At 48.5% G+C, this 16748-nt stretch overlaps 1 protein-coding gene across 2 annotated transcripts in view; it reads right to left on the bottom strand.

Moving 5' to 3' along the window:
- ZNF341 (zinc finger protein 341) overlaps positions 1–15969 on the bottom strand; it is a 42983-nt gene extending 27014 nt beyond the window's left edge. The window contains exons 1-5 of one of the 2 annotated variants that reach the window (XM_032419592.1): positions 15886–15969; positions 10157–10267; positions 7559–7755; positions 5591–5740; positions 1811–2062 (exon numbers count right to left, since the gene is read on the bottom strand). In XM_032419592.1, coding sequence (XP_032275483.1) covers positions 1811–2062; positions 5591–5740; positions 7559–7755; positions 10157–10267; positions 15886–15916 — 741 coding nt within the window. In that variant the 5' untranslated portion in view covers positions 15917–15969. Of the gene's footprint in view, positions 1–1810; positions 2063–5590; positions 5741–7558; positions 7756–10156; positions 10268–15885 lie in introns of those variants that run through there. The other variant, XM_032419593.1, reaches the window with a different exon arrangement.
- Positions 15970–16748: the final 779 nt, after the last annotated feature.

Here is a 16748-nt window from a genome sequence, read left to right on the forward strand (position 1 = left end):
ATCTAGCTCTCCCGAAGCCACCTTTGTAAGCACCTGACCTCCTGCATTAAATCCCTTTGCCAGAAATACCTAGAGTGGTCCCTATTTTCCTGACCAATACAGCACTCAATAAATAAGTATCACATGGATGAATTCACCCATCATGCAAGACATTACTGAGTAATTACGTGACTGCCACTGGGTTTGCTCTCTTTATCCTCAACAGCTCTACAAGGGGAGTTCCCATTGCAGAGGAGAGGAGACTGAGGTCAGAGAGCCCTATTTCAGACACCTACTATAGGTGTGCCACAGGCCAGGGACTCTGCTAGGGGCTAAGGATGCCAAATCAAAGAAGACTCAGGCTCTGCCCTCAAAGAGCACCCTCGTCCACATGGAAAATAAACAACAGCAGCTCCCTCTGCTCTGGCCCCCTCTGCCTACCAGGCCACAATCATCCTCTCAGCATCTCACTGACTTATTTGCTTTTTTTTAACTCAACACAGGGAAGCTTGCACTATTCCCTCAGGCTAGGATAAATACCCTGCAGGCTCTCATAACATCACATGGCTGGTGGTAGATTTCCCCACTGGTCTGGTTCTCTTTAGAGAGAACCATGCTCTCTAAACATGGAATGTCTGTATGGCCAGATTGTAAGGTGAGGGGGGGTTAATGTGACCTCAAGTGCAGGCAGGCTCTTGCTGTCAGAACCGTGCCCCCTAGCACTGGGGTTGGGGCAGGTTCTGAACTCTGAGCACCTTGAGCTTATAGCAGGGAATGAGTGTGGCACATAGGGTACACGGACTGCTTCGTGGCTTCAATTCTCCACCCCCTCCCAGTACCTGTGCCCATTCGCAGCGTGGTTCTGCAGATTTCCCCATCAAGATGTGGCACCGGTTTCCCTACTCCTTAAATCTAAGCTGGCCTTGGGACCTACTTTGACCAACGGAAGAGAGCCGGTCTCAAGCCTAAGCTCCACGAGGCCAGGAGCATTTCTGCTTGCGTGACTGCACCTCTAGCACTGCTGTAAGCACATGCCTGGCGAGCCCACTGGAGGATGAGAGATGGCCGGAGCAGAGCTGGGTCACCCAACTCCTCCCACCCAGGCCATCCTATAGCAGCTGATAGCTGCCATCTCCAGACACCTGGGAGAGCCCAGCCAAGATCAGCAGAGTTGCCAAGCAAGCCATGTAGGTGCAAGAACAATAAACACATTTTGCCATATACCACTGAGGTTCTGGGATACTTCTTACACAGCCATAGCTAACCCATACATCTAGCCTGTTAAAAATGTAAGAGACTGGGGCTCCTGGGTGGCTCAGTCGGTTGGGCATCCGACTTCTGATTTTGGTTTGGGTCATGATCTCAGGGTCGCGGGATCAAGCTTCAGAGCACAGAGTCTGCTTGAGATCCTCTCTCTCTCCCTCTGCCCCTCCACCCTGCTCTCTCCCTCTTTCTCTCTCTAAAAAAATAAGTAAATAAAATTTTTTAAAATGTAAGAGACATTCACATAGATAATTTTTTGGAAACTTCTCCCTACAACATTGGTGTTCTCTGAATGTTCTGAGCACTCCCTGAGGGTAGCTTGTATTTCTGCTGTAACTTCTACTTCATACCACCTTCTCATGGTTTGCATTTTACCTTTATAGGTATGATGGCTTGATTAAAGTCCTTCTCTCCCAGGGTGTGGCTACCCCCCTGATCTGGTTTTGTCTCCCATGCTACCTCTGGCACAGTGTCTGACACACAGTTGGTGCTCGGGAAAGGTTCAGGTTACCCATGATAACCATAACCAGTTTCTCCCCCTCCATCCCAAACCCCAACCTCTGCTCACCTCCAGGGGTGGGTAGGGCTGCATTCCCAATGCCTGGATCTCCACCGTGCCGCTCCCAGCCAGGGGCGCCGTGGCACTGTACACCTCCACCACGCCATTTCCGCCAGGGTTGGGACGCCCAGGGGGGCCCAGGCTCTGGGATGGGGGTGGTGGGGGCTGGGACGGTGGGGGTGGGGGCAGTGGTGGAGGTGGGGGAGGAGGTGGTGGAGGCTGGGGGAGGTAGCTGGGTGCAGAATGCATGTTCAGGCTGCTCTGAAATCAGAAGAGAGAATTAAAGTGTCACACCCTCTTGACACCAGCTGTCTTGTTATCAGCGAGGAAGGACATTTGTCTTAGCCAGCCATGTGGAAAGAAAAGCCCCTCACAAGGCAGCTCAGAGGACAGGGCTGACGGGAGGCATGGCAACAGAGTCATGGAAGAATACAGAGGAAGCATCAGCCAGCTGCCACTACCCCTTTTCTCTAGGAAAGTCGACAAAAAGGCCCAGCTTGGGCCCCACTGTTGCCATCTTAGGAGGGTTGCTTGTGGGACCGGCTCTTGAATGGCCTCTGAGAACCTACCTTGTGGAAGGTTGCCTATGATCAATAAGGCTGTTTTGATCATCTGGGGGCACTGCCCATTCTGTACCAGGTCACCTAGATTGTTTGTACAGACAGTGTGATCTGTGGTGAACACCTCCTTTCCTTCTAAGAGTCTGGAATTTTGGTCACTGTGGCACCTACGTGACCAATCCCCAAGAAAAGCCCTGAGCCTCGAATCTTAGGTATGCTTCCTGGGCAGAAACACGCACATGCGTTGCTGCTCTTCATTGCTGGAGGAAAAAGTGTTTTGTGCGATCTCTCCCCATTGCCCCAAGAGGAGGAACAGTAGAAACCGATGCCTGGATTTCTCCAGACTCCAGCTGATGTCTTTTTCCCTTGCTGATCCTGCTGTGCATCCTTTGTCAGGAAGAAACCACAGCCATGAGTACAACTATCCCAAGTCCTAGGAGTATTTCTAGAGAGTCACCGAATTGTGGGGGCTGTGGACCCCTGAAACACAGCCACTGACTTCTAGAAATTTATACCATAGAAATATAATTAAGCAGGTGGGCAAAGATATGCATACATGGATGGTTCTCCAGTAGTTTTTATAGCAGCAAAAAATGGCAATGACCTACATGTCTGTTAACAGAAGGCTGACTATATAGAGGATGTCCCATCCACACGATGGAATCTTTAACAGCTATTAAAATGATAGTGATCAGGGGTGCCTGGGTGGCTCAGCTGGTAGAGCATGCAACTCCTGATCTCTGGGTAGTGAGTTCAAGGCCCACGTTGGGCAAAAAGCTTACTTAAAAAAAAAAAATGATGGTGGGGCGCCTGGGTGGCTCAGATGGTTAAGCATCTGCCTTCGGCTCAGGTCATGATCCCAGGGTCCTGGGATCAAGCCCCACATCGGGCTCCTGGCTCAGCGGGGAGCCTGCTTCTACCTCTCCCTCTGCCTCTCTCCCTGCTCATGTTCTCTCTCTCTCTCTCTGTATCTCTGTGTGTCAAATGAATAAATAAAATTTTTTTTTTAAAATTAAAAAAAAAAATGATGGTGATCAGTATTTTATAAAGGATGCACCTCTTAATTGCCGCTCCTTGGGTTCCACAGTCAAACGTGTTTGGGGAAAAATCTGGGGTGACAAAGATCAAAAGTGTTTTACTGCAGGAAAAAAAAGCCAGGGACAGGGCAAGGAAAGAAGTAGAATGCCTCCACCCTATACTGGTTTGACCAGAGATTCTTTTTGTATGGAACATCCCAAGGAGCCACTCTTCTGAGGAACATTTTAGAAAATACTGATATAGAATTGTAGGCATAGATAATGATTTTAAGCAAAAGGCAAAATAAAAAAAAGCAAGTTTCAGAACAGTGCATATTAACATGGTCTATTGATATAGATATGTGTTTTATAAATGTATTTATATAAAAAGCTGTTTCTCATGACGCCTGGGTAGGTCAGTCAGTTAAGCATTTGCCTTTGGCTCAGGTCATGATCCCAGGGTCCTGGATCGAGTCCCATATGGGGCTCCTTGCTCAGCGGGGAGCCTGCTTCTCCCTCTATCTGCTGCTCTCCCTGCTTGTGCGCGCTCTCTCTCTCTCTCTCTGACAAATAAATAAAATCTTTAAAAAAATAAAATAAAAAGCTGTTTCTTTATTTGCATTTAAAGATCAGGAAAGCCAGACACCAAAATTCTAATAGTGTTTTCTTTGGAGGGAGAGAGTAGGGGTGGTTGATTAACTGATTGACTTCCCAACTTTTATTCTTTTTTTAAAAATTTTTTTTAAAGATTTTAAGTAATCTCTACACCCAATGTGGGGCTCAAACTCACAGCCCCAAGATCAAGAGTCACATGCTCTACCAACTGAGCCAGCCAGGTGTGCCCCAACTTTTATTCTGAAAAATCTCAAACCTATAGGAAGGTTGCAAGGAGAATACAGTGATCAGGGGACCATGGCTGGCTCAGTGAATAGAGCATGTGACTCTTGATCTCAGGGTCGTGAATTCAAGCCCCATGCGGGCATAGAGATTACTTAAAAAAAAAAAAAAAGAACATACCAATCAGTCTTTAAACTTCATCTAATTTACCAGTTGTTAACATTTTGCCACATCTGCAATGTACATATGTGTGTGTGTATATATGTACATACATTCAAGGTTATATTTGTGTTTTAGCAAGCCATTTGATAGTCAGCTGCAGACATCATAACACTCTTTTCCTAAATACTGTATTCAGATGCATCTCCTAAGAAGGGGATATTCTCCTATATAACCACAATTTGACAATCACACTCAGGAAACTACATGTTAATATAATACTATTATCTAAAATATTCAAAAGCTTCCTATTCTCATTTCCCCAAAGTGTCCCAATAATGCCTTTAGATTCTCCACCCCCCCCCAATCCAGGATCCAACCAAGAATTGCATATTGCCGGGGGAAGGGTGGGCAAAATGGGTGAAGGGGAGTGGGAAATACAGGAGAAAAAGAAAAACCAAAAAAAAAAGAATCGCACATTGTAGTCAGTTGCCATGTCTCTCTAGTTTCCAGATTATGAGTAATTAAACTTTGTTTTTACTTTTCTATTGTGTATTTTCTAATGTTTTCCAATGGACATGGAACACTTTTGTTAAGAAGTTAGGAGGGGGTGTCTGGGTGGCTCAGGTGGTAAGGCATCCGACTCCTGATTTCAGCTCAGGTCATGATCTCAGGGTCATGGGATTGAGCCTCACATGGGGCTCTGTGCTCAGCAGGGAGTCTGCTTGAGATTCTCTCTCTCCCTCTCCCTCTGCCCCTCCTGCCCCCCCACCCCGTCCCCCGCACGCATACCTGGGCTCGCTCACACTCTCAAATAAATAAATCTTATAAAAAAAAAAAAAGAATGAAAATAGGAAGGTGTCTGGCTAGCTCAGTCAGTATAGCATGTGCCTCTTGATCTTGGGGTTGTGGGGTCATGAATTTAAGCCCCATGTTGGGCATGGAGCCTACTTATTAAAAAAAAAAAAAAAAAAAGAATAAAAATAGGAGTCAAAATAGCCAGACTATGGCTGTGAAACCCCAAAGTCATGTTCTAGGTCCCAACTGAAGTGACCCCTTCCCTACCCACAGCAGGGCAGGCCAAGGGGAGACTGACAGTCTCTCTTCAGCATGAGAGCTGAGGCCATCCACTCTTCTGTCTATAAGGTTCCAAATCCATGGCGGTCAATATACAGGTCTGGAATTAAGATCCTATGAGAAGCCGGCCCCCTCCTTACCTGCACAGGTGGGGGGCCCTGGGGCATGGGCTGGTCCAGGGATGTGAAGGCCGACATGGCAGACATGAGCACATCATCACTCACCAAGATGTTCCCCTGCACCAGGGTCTGGATCAGCGGGGATGGGGGCACTGTAATGTACGTGGAGATCTGGGTAGTGTGAATGAGAGAGAGAGAAGAGAACGGAAGGGAAGGGAAGAGAAGAGAAGAGATATGTCTGAGGCTCTGGAAGGAAACAGGGCATGATGCAAAAGACTCGGGCTCTGGAACCCCACAGACCTGTGTTTCATTTCCACCTCTACTTCTCCCTGCTGTGTGACCCTGGGCAAGTCACTCCACCTTTCAGAACTTCCATTTCCTTATCTATGAAATGAGAATAAGTCATAACTCTCTGTAAGAGAAATACCCCATGACGCAGCAATAATACTTTCTGGTAACTCTCCTACAGAAACACTCACACATGTCCACAGGGAGTCCGTGAACAAGAGTATTCTATATAGCTTTATTTCAAATAGTGTATAACTGGAAAGAACCTCAGTGTCCATCAAAGGGGAAACGGACTAAAACAATACAATACAGTCATACCACAGAATACTACACAACAGATAAAAGGTATTGCATGAAAAATCAAATTATGTAATAACATGCAGATTATATATTCTTACTTCAAAAATTCTAAAACAATAGCACTATAGAATTCCTGTGGGAATCACCATGCTCTGTATTAGGAGAGGTCTGTGGCAGCCTGAGAAGTATCAGTGTACAAGTCCTATGGGTCTGGGGGTGAATGCTTTTATTCTGACAGCAGGAATTATGTCTATACAGTGGATGGAGATAACGTTTTAAAGGAATAAGGAGACAAGAGGAAGCCAGAAGGAAATCTGACCCCTTGACCTGGCGTCCTGAGACATGTCCAGCCTCCTTTATGAGGATTCTTTAATCCCTCTAAAAGCCCCTGACCCAGGGTGTCTCTGCTCTCCCCTGACCTCCAGACTTGTAGATCTGTCTGCATCTTCACCACCTCCACTTAAAGGTCCAATGGGTATCTCAAATCCAGCGTGACCAGTTGAACTCCTGACATCCCCCCAGATCTTCTTCTTGCTGTTTCCCCACTTCAGTAAATGGCAACTCCACCTCTGCAGTGGATCCCCCTTGACCCCTCCTGATCTCACACCTCACATCCAGCCTATCCGCAAGCTCTTTTGGCTCCACCTTCAAAACATTTCCAAAATCTCATCTCTTCTCTCCACCTCCACTGCCACCATCCGACCAAGCCACCACCACCTATTGCCTGGATTGGTACAACAGCCCCCTAAAGCCTCCTGGGTTTCTCTCTTGACTCCCACCAAAATCTATTCTCTGTACAGCAGCCACAGTAATCTAGTTTAAGTGTAAATCAGACTATGTCCCTCTTCTGTTCAAAACCTTCCTAAGGTTCCCATCTGACTCAGACAAAAAGCCCACAAGGCACACATGCTCGCCAGGATCCCCCTGTTGCCTGTCTGAACTTATCATCTCCCACCCTCCTCCTCACTCACTCAGCTCCAGCCACGCTCACCTCCTTGCTGGTCCTGGAATAAACCCAGCACACTCCCACGCCAGGGCCTTTGTACTTGCTGATCCCTTCTCCTGAAATACTCTTCCCTACACTAGCAGCATGACTCATTCCCTCATCACCGTAGGCCTCCGTTCCTATGTCACCTCTTCACAGAGCTCTTCCCCAAGCACCATATACAAAATGACAAAACCTCCCATCCCTGTCTTGGCATCCCCATCTCTCTGCACTGAACATCCCCTGAAAAAAGTATATCTCTACATAGATGTTTGGGTACTATCTCACCCTCCATGAGGGCAGTGATGTGGAATATTTGTCCATCACAGTGCCCACACGGTGCCTGACACATAGTGCATGCTCAAAAAAGACGTGAATGAATGAATGAACGAACACACGAATGAACGAATGAATACCTGGCGATTGGTAGGAGGTGGGGCCTGCTGGACCGCTGTGGGGGCTGCCGAAGGCGTGTAGATGCTGTTAGTGGCCAATGAGGCGGTGGCCAGGGGCGGGGCATTCCCTTGGCACTGTTCCCGCTTGTGGGTCATAAATGCCGGCAGTGAGTTGAACTGCTTCTTACACTTCCCGCAGAGAAAAACATCCTCATCATCTAGGGGTCACACCCACACGGTAGCAGAAGGACAGGAACATTGATAAAAAGCAAGATAAATGAGAGGGCATCACAGTGAGAAACAGGGGAAAACCTAACAGCAATCTGTGACTCAGCGTGTTTGTGTCAAGTGCCAACTCTGTGCTTCCAAAAGGAGATTTCAAAACCACATAGGCAACTGCAGGAATATCCAGCCATGTCTACCCAGGTATTGAAAAATTAGAACTCAGGAAATAGTGGAGTGGGTACGCTTCAAAGCTGAGAAATTCGGAATCTTTATCCTGCCTGAATTTGTTCATCAGTCCCCAAATGGGCTACATGACCTTCTACGTCTCTGCATCCCCTGTTCCCCCTGCAAGCTGCTTCTCTCAGAACAACTTACTCTGCAAGACTCTGCTCACATGTCACCTCCTTCAGGAAGGCTTCCTAAAGCTAGTCGCCACAGTTCCTCCAGCTGGGTGCATTGCTCTTCTCACACTCTTCCCAGCACCAGCAAACCATGAGTCCTCCGAAAGGGAGGAAATGAGTCTTACTTATTACCATAACTGCAGTATCTCCTGGGTAACACAGGAGGCGCTCGATGGGTATTTACTGAATGAGTGAGAAACTCAATGAATGATTAGCCATAGTGGACACCACCCACTGAGGGGTGCCAAGCACTTGACACGTTGTGGCAGAAATGTCTATTTGTCATTCAACATCCACTCTCCCTTCTTAGATAGTAATAGTGGGAAACATGACCGTCTAACTAAAGACTTTATCTCCCAGCCTTCTTTGCAACTAGACATGTCATGCGACTGAATTCTGACCAACAGGATGAGAGCAAAAGTATAGTGTCTATGCAACTTCCTTTTAAAAGGAAGGCGTAACAGTTCCCCATTAAGTACAATGTAAGTTGTACATTTTGTGTAGATGCCCCTTATTCAATTGAGAAAATCTCCCCCTTCTAGTGCTAGCTGGCTGAATGATTTTTATCACAAATGGGTGTTGAATTTGTCAAGCGCTTTAACTACACCTATTTGTGAATGATACGTGTTGTTCTTTTTTACTCTATTAATAAAGAAAATTACATCAAAAAAATAAAAGGAAGGCATATAGGGACACCTGGGTGGCTCAGTCGGTTAAGCCTCTGCCTTCGGTGTGGGTCATGATCCCGGGGTCCTGGGATGGAGTCCCACATCGGGATCCCTGCTCAGCAGGGAGTCTGCTTCTCCCTCTGCCCCTCACCCGACTCATGCTCGCTTGCTCTCTCAAATAAATAAATAAAATCTTAAAAAAAAAACAAAACAGGAAGGCGTATGACTTCCACTTTGTTCTTTCTTCCCTTCGTGTTGGCTAGAATGTGGAAATGAAAGTGGAAAGCTGGAGCAGCCAACCTGGACTGTAGGCAGAGGGCAAGAGAACCATAAGAAAGACAGGGTCTGAGTCTCACCATACCCACCCCCAAATGCACATCAGGACTTCGTGTAAGAGAGAAATAAGCAGGGGCACCTGGGTGGCTCAGATGGTTAAGCGTCTGCCTTCGGCTCAGGTCATGATCCCAGGGTCCTGGGATCGAGTCCCGCATCGGGCTCCCTGTCCCTTGGGGAGCCTGCTTCTCCCTCTGCCTCCCTCTCTCTTTCTCTCTCTCTGTCTGTCTCTCATGAATAAATAAATAAAATCTTTAAAATAAATAAATAAATAAAAATAAATTCAAAAAAAAGAGAGAGAGAAATAAGCATTCATCTGTACAAACCACAGGAAACTTGTGTTCCTTATTTACAAAACAACTGAAAGTGAGTCCCAAGTATCCTCAAAAGGTTTCTACGAGGTAAGACTATTATCCTTGTTTTACAGATGTAGAAACTGAGGCACAGAGAAGTTAACTTACTTGCCCAAGGTCATAGAGTCAGGAACTAACTACAGGAACAAGGATTCAAACCCAGGTGGGTATCTCTCTGTGCCCAGAATGGTTCCCAAGTATTCAAAAATGTTTGTGGAATGAATAAATGAATACACAGACTCACACAGGGCTCTAAAGTTCCTTGCCTTCTCTGTGTCTCAGGGGCCTGGCCTGGAAATTGGAGATTCATGTTCAGCCTATTCTTTCCATAGAGGGGAGGTTAAGAAATAACTTTTGGGTCAAAGGTACAAGCATTACTAAGCTCTTAGCCATTCCCTATGTCATGATTCTCACATTCACTAAGTGACTGAGAAAGTGTGTCCTCGTTGCTAAGCAGAGAAAAACATGAGCCTGAAAACCCAGGTTGGGAGGAAGGGGAGAAGGTTCAGACACCAGATGGTATCCTGGGCTCCCCAGTAGGCAATTCACTCCTATACCCCTTCATGAGCCCCACCTGTTTTTCACAGGGAGCTACCCGCCCTTCCCACCGGTAAACCGTGAACCTGAGCAGATACTCACCCAGTGGCTGGATAGCAGGAGGTGCACTGACACTCTGGCCTGTTGGATCAGGGACTGCTCCTTGGCCATCCAACAATGACTGGACCGCCAGGACGGTCTGATTGTCCATTCCTGAAAAAAGAAACGGACTCTCTGACTTCCCCCTTACGAGCCAGACACAACACAAGCCCTCTGTGGCAAAGACAGCTGGCTGTGCCCCAATATACATTCTCTCCTACTTCCATTGCAATAGAATCCAAGATTTTTGGCTGAAAATGTGGCCCCCCACAATAAAGATTACATTTCCCAGCTGCTCTTGCAGCTAAGGAATGTCTAAATTCTGGACAATGGGATTTAAGGAAAGGTGTTCTACGGTGGTATCTGGGAAGTTATCTTAAAACTGCCTGGTATGTGATGCCCTTTTTTGCTCCATCCTCCATCCTGCTTCCTACAACAAGAATATGATACTGGGGAAGTCTAGCCACCATCCCATATCATAAGGAAAAGGGCCATACCCTAGGAATTGCAGGGCAAAAGCTGGAAAGATCCTGGGCCTCTGAGAACCTTGTAGAACACAGCCATCCTTGGAGCTCTGGACCGTCTTCCTCTGGACTCCCATACAGAAATTTCCCATAGAGAAATCAACTTCTAGGGGCGCCTGGGTGGCTCAGTCGGTTAAGCGTCTGCCTTTGGCTCAGGTCATGATCCCAGAGTCCTGGGATCAAGCCCCACGTCCGGCTCCCTGCTCAGCGGGGAACCTGCTTCTCCCTCTCCCTCTGCCTCCTACTCTGCCTACTTATGCTCTCTCTCTATCTCTCTGTCAGATAAATAAATAAAATCTTTAAAAAGGAGAGAGAGAGAGAAATAAACCTCTACCCTGTTTAAACCACTGCTAGATTGGACTTCTCTCTTCCTCAGGGAACAGTATGGTCCTAAATCATAAGCCCCTCCACAAATCATGTTACTAAGTCTTCCCATCCTACCCTACAAATCCCACAAATCTGTTTGCACTTGGGCGTCCTTGCTTCCCTTGTTTTCCAACGTTGTATTGCTCTTTTCAGTTCCTCAGTAAACAGTGTAATCTGAATTTACGGTCAGGGCACCCGTGAGAGGCTGAGTACTTCCGTGTTTTCCAATCAGTTGTCACTGCTGCTGAGGTTCACAGTAGTACACTGTCCAGCCATGTCACCAGCTGGAGGACAGGTCACCTCACATCTAAGTGAGCACCAAAGCACACTGCCTCCCTCCCAAAAAACCCAGAGGATGCCTCCTTCTCTCTGTCCCCACAGCCAATGCTCTGCTTCCAACCTCTCAGCTTTTACCTGGACACCTGGTCCAGCTTCTAAAGGCAACGGAAATTAGAACCATTAGTTGCTGCAGCTGAAGTGAATTCGTATTTTCTCTTCTCACAATGCATACTGTGTCTCTCCTGAGGCAAGCTCTCCCCTCCAACCCCTCCTGCTCCCTCAGAAACCACTCTCCACCAACTGGTCCCTTTCTTCACAGTATGCCTGCAACCTCTCCTTCCCATCAACAGCTACACATGCTCAGGTCTCTCTAGAATGCCCGCTCTTAAACCCGTGTTCCTATCTCTCCTCCCTTCAACATGAATCATCCTTCTATCTCTTCTACCCATCTCCCAATCATCCTCTACACACCTCATGGGGCTTAAGCCCCCAGCATTCCACCAAAATCACCAAAGAATGCCTGGCAGCATCGGACATTCCTTCCTGAGACATTCCTTCTCTGACTCTAGGATACCTCCCTCCTGGGTCTTCTCCCACCTCTCTGCTCACTCCTTCACAGACTGCTCTGCTCTCTTCTGTCCATCCCCTAAATGTTTGTTTTGAAAGGTTCCTTGGGGGTGCCTGGGTGGCTCAGTCGTTAAGCGTCTGCCTTCGGCTCAGGTCATGATCCCAGGGTCCTGGGATCGAGCCCCGCATCGGGCTCCCTGCTCTGCGGGAAGCCTGCTTCGCCCTCTCCCGCTCCCCCTGCTTGTGTTCCCTCTCTCGCTGTGTCTTTCTCTGTCAAATAAATAAATAAAATCTTTAAAAAAAAAAAAAAAAAAGTTATTTAAAAAAAAAAAAAAAAAGAAAGGTTCCTTGAGTCTGGATTCTCTCTCCTCTCCCTGGGCAGACTCATTCACCTCCCGTCTAGTTCTCCCCAAAATCTAGAGTCCCAAACCTGGGGTTTGCTCCCCTGGATGAGCTTCAGTAAATCTTCTCCTATTTTAGGCAAAACTGTGAGTAGATTAGCATTTGTATGCAAATCTGTACATGAGTATTCACAGCAGTTTTTTGTTTTTTTTTTTAAAGATTTTATTTATTTATTTGACAGAGAGAGAGACACAGCGAGAGAGGGAACACAAGCAGGGGGAGTGGGAGAGGGAGAAGCAGGCTTCCCACGGAGCAGGGAGCCCGATGCGGGGCTCGATCCCAGGACCTGGAATCATGACCTGAGCCGAAGGCAGACGCTTAACGACTGAGCCACCCAGGCGCCCCTATTCACAGCAGTTTTATTCATAATAGTAAAAAACTGGAAACAACTCAGATGTCCTTCAATGGGTGAATAGTTAAACTGTGGTACATCCATACCATGGACTACAACTCAGTTATAAAAAGGAACGAACTACTGATAGGCACAATAACTTGGGTGAAACCCCAGGGAATTATGATAAGTGGAAAAAAGCCAATTTCAAAAGTCATAAACTATACGATTCCATTTACATGACATTCTTGAAATGACAAAATTTTAGAACCAGAGAACAGATTAGTGGTTGACAGACATCAGGGATGACAGGGAGAGGGGAAGGAGGTGGGTATGGCTACCAAAAGGCAGCCTTTTATAGCGATGGAACTGTTCTGTATGTTGTGATATAAAATAGTCTTGCACAATGTTACATTGAGGGAAACTAGGTAAAGGGTATATATGAATATACAGAAAAAAACACAATGATCTCAAAATAAAAAATTTGATTCAAGGGGTGCCTGGGTGGCTCAGGTGGTTAAGTGTCTGCCTTCGGCTCAGGTCATGATCCCAGGGGTCCTGGGATTGAGCCCCATGTCGGGCTCTCTGTTTAGCGGGGAGCCTGCTTCTCCCTCTTCCTCCGCCTGTCACTCCCCCTACTTGTGCACGCGCTCTCGCTCTCTCTCTGTGTCAAATAAATAAAATCTTAAATTTTTTTTTTTAATTTTGATTCAAAAAATACTGTCTGTCAAAACTATAGAGACAATCAGAAGATCAGTGATTGCCGGGGGTTTTGGGGGAGAGCTGAACGGACAGAACATAGAGGATTTTTAGAGCAGTGAAAATACTCTGTGATGATATTGTAATGATGGATATATGTCATTGTACATTTGTCCAATAGAATGTGCAACACCCAGAGTGAACATTAAGAAAAACCACTGACTTTGGATGACTATGATGTGTCAATGTAGATTCATCCTTGGTAGCAAATGTACCATTCTGGCAAACTATGTTGAAAATGGGGGAGGCTAGTCATGTGTGAGGTCAGAGGCTATTCAGGAAATCTCTGTACCTTCCTTTCAACTTTGTTGTGAACCTAAAGCTGCTAAAAGTAAAAAACAGTCTTTTTAAAAATGCTGCCTGTCTAAAACTGAGATCAAGCTAAGTGTGTCACCCTCAACCCTCAGTTTAACCTCTTCCAGTAATCCTCATCAACAAGAATAAGCACTAATGTCCACCCAGCCACAGCCCCTGGGGCACCCCTTTAATCTTTCCCCAACCTGTTTCCCTGCCTCCTCCTCATTTCTAGTCCTTCAGCAAGTCTAGCCTATTCTGCCTCCACTGCCTCTCTCAGATCCACTTTCTTCCATCCCGCAGCTGTCCCCCTGGCTCAGGCCACCATCAGTTCTCAGCAGGACAACTGCAGCTACTTCACTCACCTCCCTGCTGCCACTCTGGCCCCCTCCAGTGTGTCCTCTGAGCAGCCTGAGTGAACTTTATGAAACATACATCAAATTGTGCTGCTCCCCTGCTGAAAACCCTTTCTCAGCTCCACAGTGATTCCAAGATAAAGTTCACAAGTCTCATCTCTAGCTCCTCACTCACATGAACTTCTGTGAATCCTCAAAGACCTCTCTTCCCCCAGGGCTTTGTAAATGCAGTTCCTACTGCCTGGGTCATCTCTGGGTCCCCACAGTTCTGCTGTCCTTGTTCTAGCCCAGCATGCATCACACTGTCCTAGGAACTGATTTTTCTTTTAATTTCATCACTCAATACATGAACACATTCTTGTAGTAAAAATTCAAACATGGAGGACGTCCATGGAACCTAAAGAGAAAGTAGGCCTCACCCTATTCTTTTGGTCTCCCGAAGAGAACCACACTGACCCTGGTACCCCACGTCCATCACCCATAATAGCACCAAATGCCAGCTAAGGTAATCTTTTATGGTTTACCTTTTCTATAATTCTGTAATTTCAATAGTTGCTTGTTCTATAATTTCTGTATGCTTCCCTCCCCTCACATGCCCTCTGCCCCAACTGTGGGGCAGGAATTGTGTCTGGCTCAGTGAGTATTCCTGAGATTGAAATTCTCCAGATGGCTGTAGGGTTTACCCCCATTTTATTGTGAGAACTCTGATCCTCTAAGAAGTGAAGGGACATGGCTGAGATGTCCTACAGGACTAAGTCTCAGCTACATACTACTAGTCTGGCCAACTTTCAGTCTTCACCCTAATTATGTGTACACTGATCTTATCACACCCCTCTAAGAACATCTCGGGTCTGTATCCGCCTACATCTACCCTGTGCCACGGTCCTAAAGTCACGGACTCCTCCCCAGCCACCTATGTCCCGCAGGTGCAGAGGGAGGCCTTCAGTGTCTGTTGTCTCCAAAGCCCAGATTCCCTGCGCCTGTGGTCCACTTCCATGCTAGGAACCTCCAAAGCACAGCACAATCAGTTGGCGCCCAGTGTTTATAGGTTTCCGTCAGAGGGTACTGCGTCCCAGCCAAGCACACCGTTGACACCCATCGTTTCTTGGTCTGAGTGCATAAAACTCTGCACCCCAGCACGGTACACAAAACAGGCGCCTAGTGTTTGCTGGTTTGGGTCTGTGAGCACCGAGTCCTGGCCTTGCACACAGGTAGCACCTATCCTTTCCTGATCTATTTTGAGAGACTACCTCAAGGCATGAGGCACAGCTGACGCTCGATACAAGTTCTTCGTGGTTAGGCTGCTTCAGCCGCCAAGCCTCTCCCGCCCCCGCACCACCGTCCCCCTCAGCGCAGCCTTGGCGGGGTCCCGGCTTCCACGCTGCGGCCTCCCCGGCTGTTCCCTCCAGGAATCCCCTCCCGCGCCGGCCCGAGGCCCTCGCGGTTGACGCTGTTCCTGTCCAAGGCCTTTCCCCGCCTCCGCCCCAGCCGTGCCTCCCTGGCTGTTCTGCCCCGGTGCTCCCCCGCCCCCCCAGGGCTTTCTCTCCTCGCTGTTCCTGTCCCGTTGTCCCCCTTGAGCCGACCCTCGGCTCCCGCGGCTGTTCTGGTCCCATGCCCCCGCCCTCCGCCATTGAGCCTTATCTCCGCCGCTGTTCCCGTCCCCGTGCCCACCCCCCCGCCGGGCCTCGTCTCCCGCGGCTGTTCCCGCCCGTGCCCCTCCCGCCCCGCGGCTGTTCCGGCCCCGGCGCCCTCCGCCCCGCGGCCGCCGCGCGCCCTGGGCCCGGCGCTGCGAGGACGCGGCGGGAGGGGGCGCAACGCGGAACAGCCGACTCCCCAGGCCTCGCCGCCGCTCACCCTCCAGGGCCTCGAAAATCGTCTGCGCCATCTTGGAGCTGCCGCCGTCTCGGGAGCCGATGCGGGGCTACGTGAGCATTGTGGGAACCGCGGCGGGGCCAGGGCCGCCAGGGGGCGCTCGGGAGCTGCCGCCGAGCCCCCCCCCCCCCCCCCCCCCCCCCCCCCGTCCGGGAAATTCAGCCATGGCTCCCCCGGATAACCCAGTCACCGGCATGTGGACCCCCATCCCGGTCTCACTTGAATCCCCAATTCTGCACACTGGCCTCATCCCAGCCGCACACAGCGGACCTCCCAATTGGGTTTTGGACCCCTCATATTATCTGGACCTGCCACCCCCGCCTCTGCACGTGAGACCCCCAGTTATGCAACATGGAACGTATTTCCACCGCACACAGTATCCCCCACCTAACCCGGACCACCCAACTCTGTGACAAGGACTTTCACCTAACCCAAGACCCCTGCCTTAGCTGTGCAACACTGATTCTCACTCCTTACCATACACTTATTGTCCCCAACTACAGTGAGCCCCATCCATCACACCTACTGGGAGTCTCCTGAAGTGCCTCCCATCTCAACCCGGTCTTAATCCCGCATCATCTCAGACATTCACCCATGGCTGTTGCTTAACCCCCCATTTCCACCTTTTGGGGACCTCCATTTTCTCTTCATCCAGACCTCCATCCCTGCCTCCTGGGGAATTCTGTCAAATAAAACCTCGATCCCGCCTTAGCAACCTTCAGCCCAGCCTTACAGAAAGCCTATCCAGGTCTCCCAGGTATTTCCCCCCACTCCAGTCCTCATTGGACACCCCCCCCCATCCAACACTGCTCTCTCTTCATAGTTCGTGCTCCATTAGCCACTAA

The sequence above is a fragment of the Phoca vitulina genome, unplaced genomic scaffold (assembly GCF_004348235.1).
Source record: "Phoca vitulina isolate PV1807 unplaced genomic scaffold, GSC_HSeal_1.0 scaffold22, whole genome shotgun sequence".
NCBI classification, from domain to species: Eukaryota; Metazoa; Chordata; class Mammalia; order Carnivora; family Phocidae; genus Phoca; species Phoca vitulina.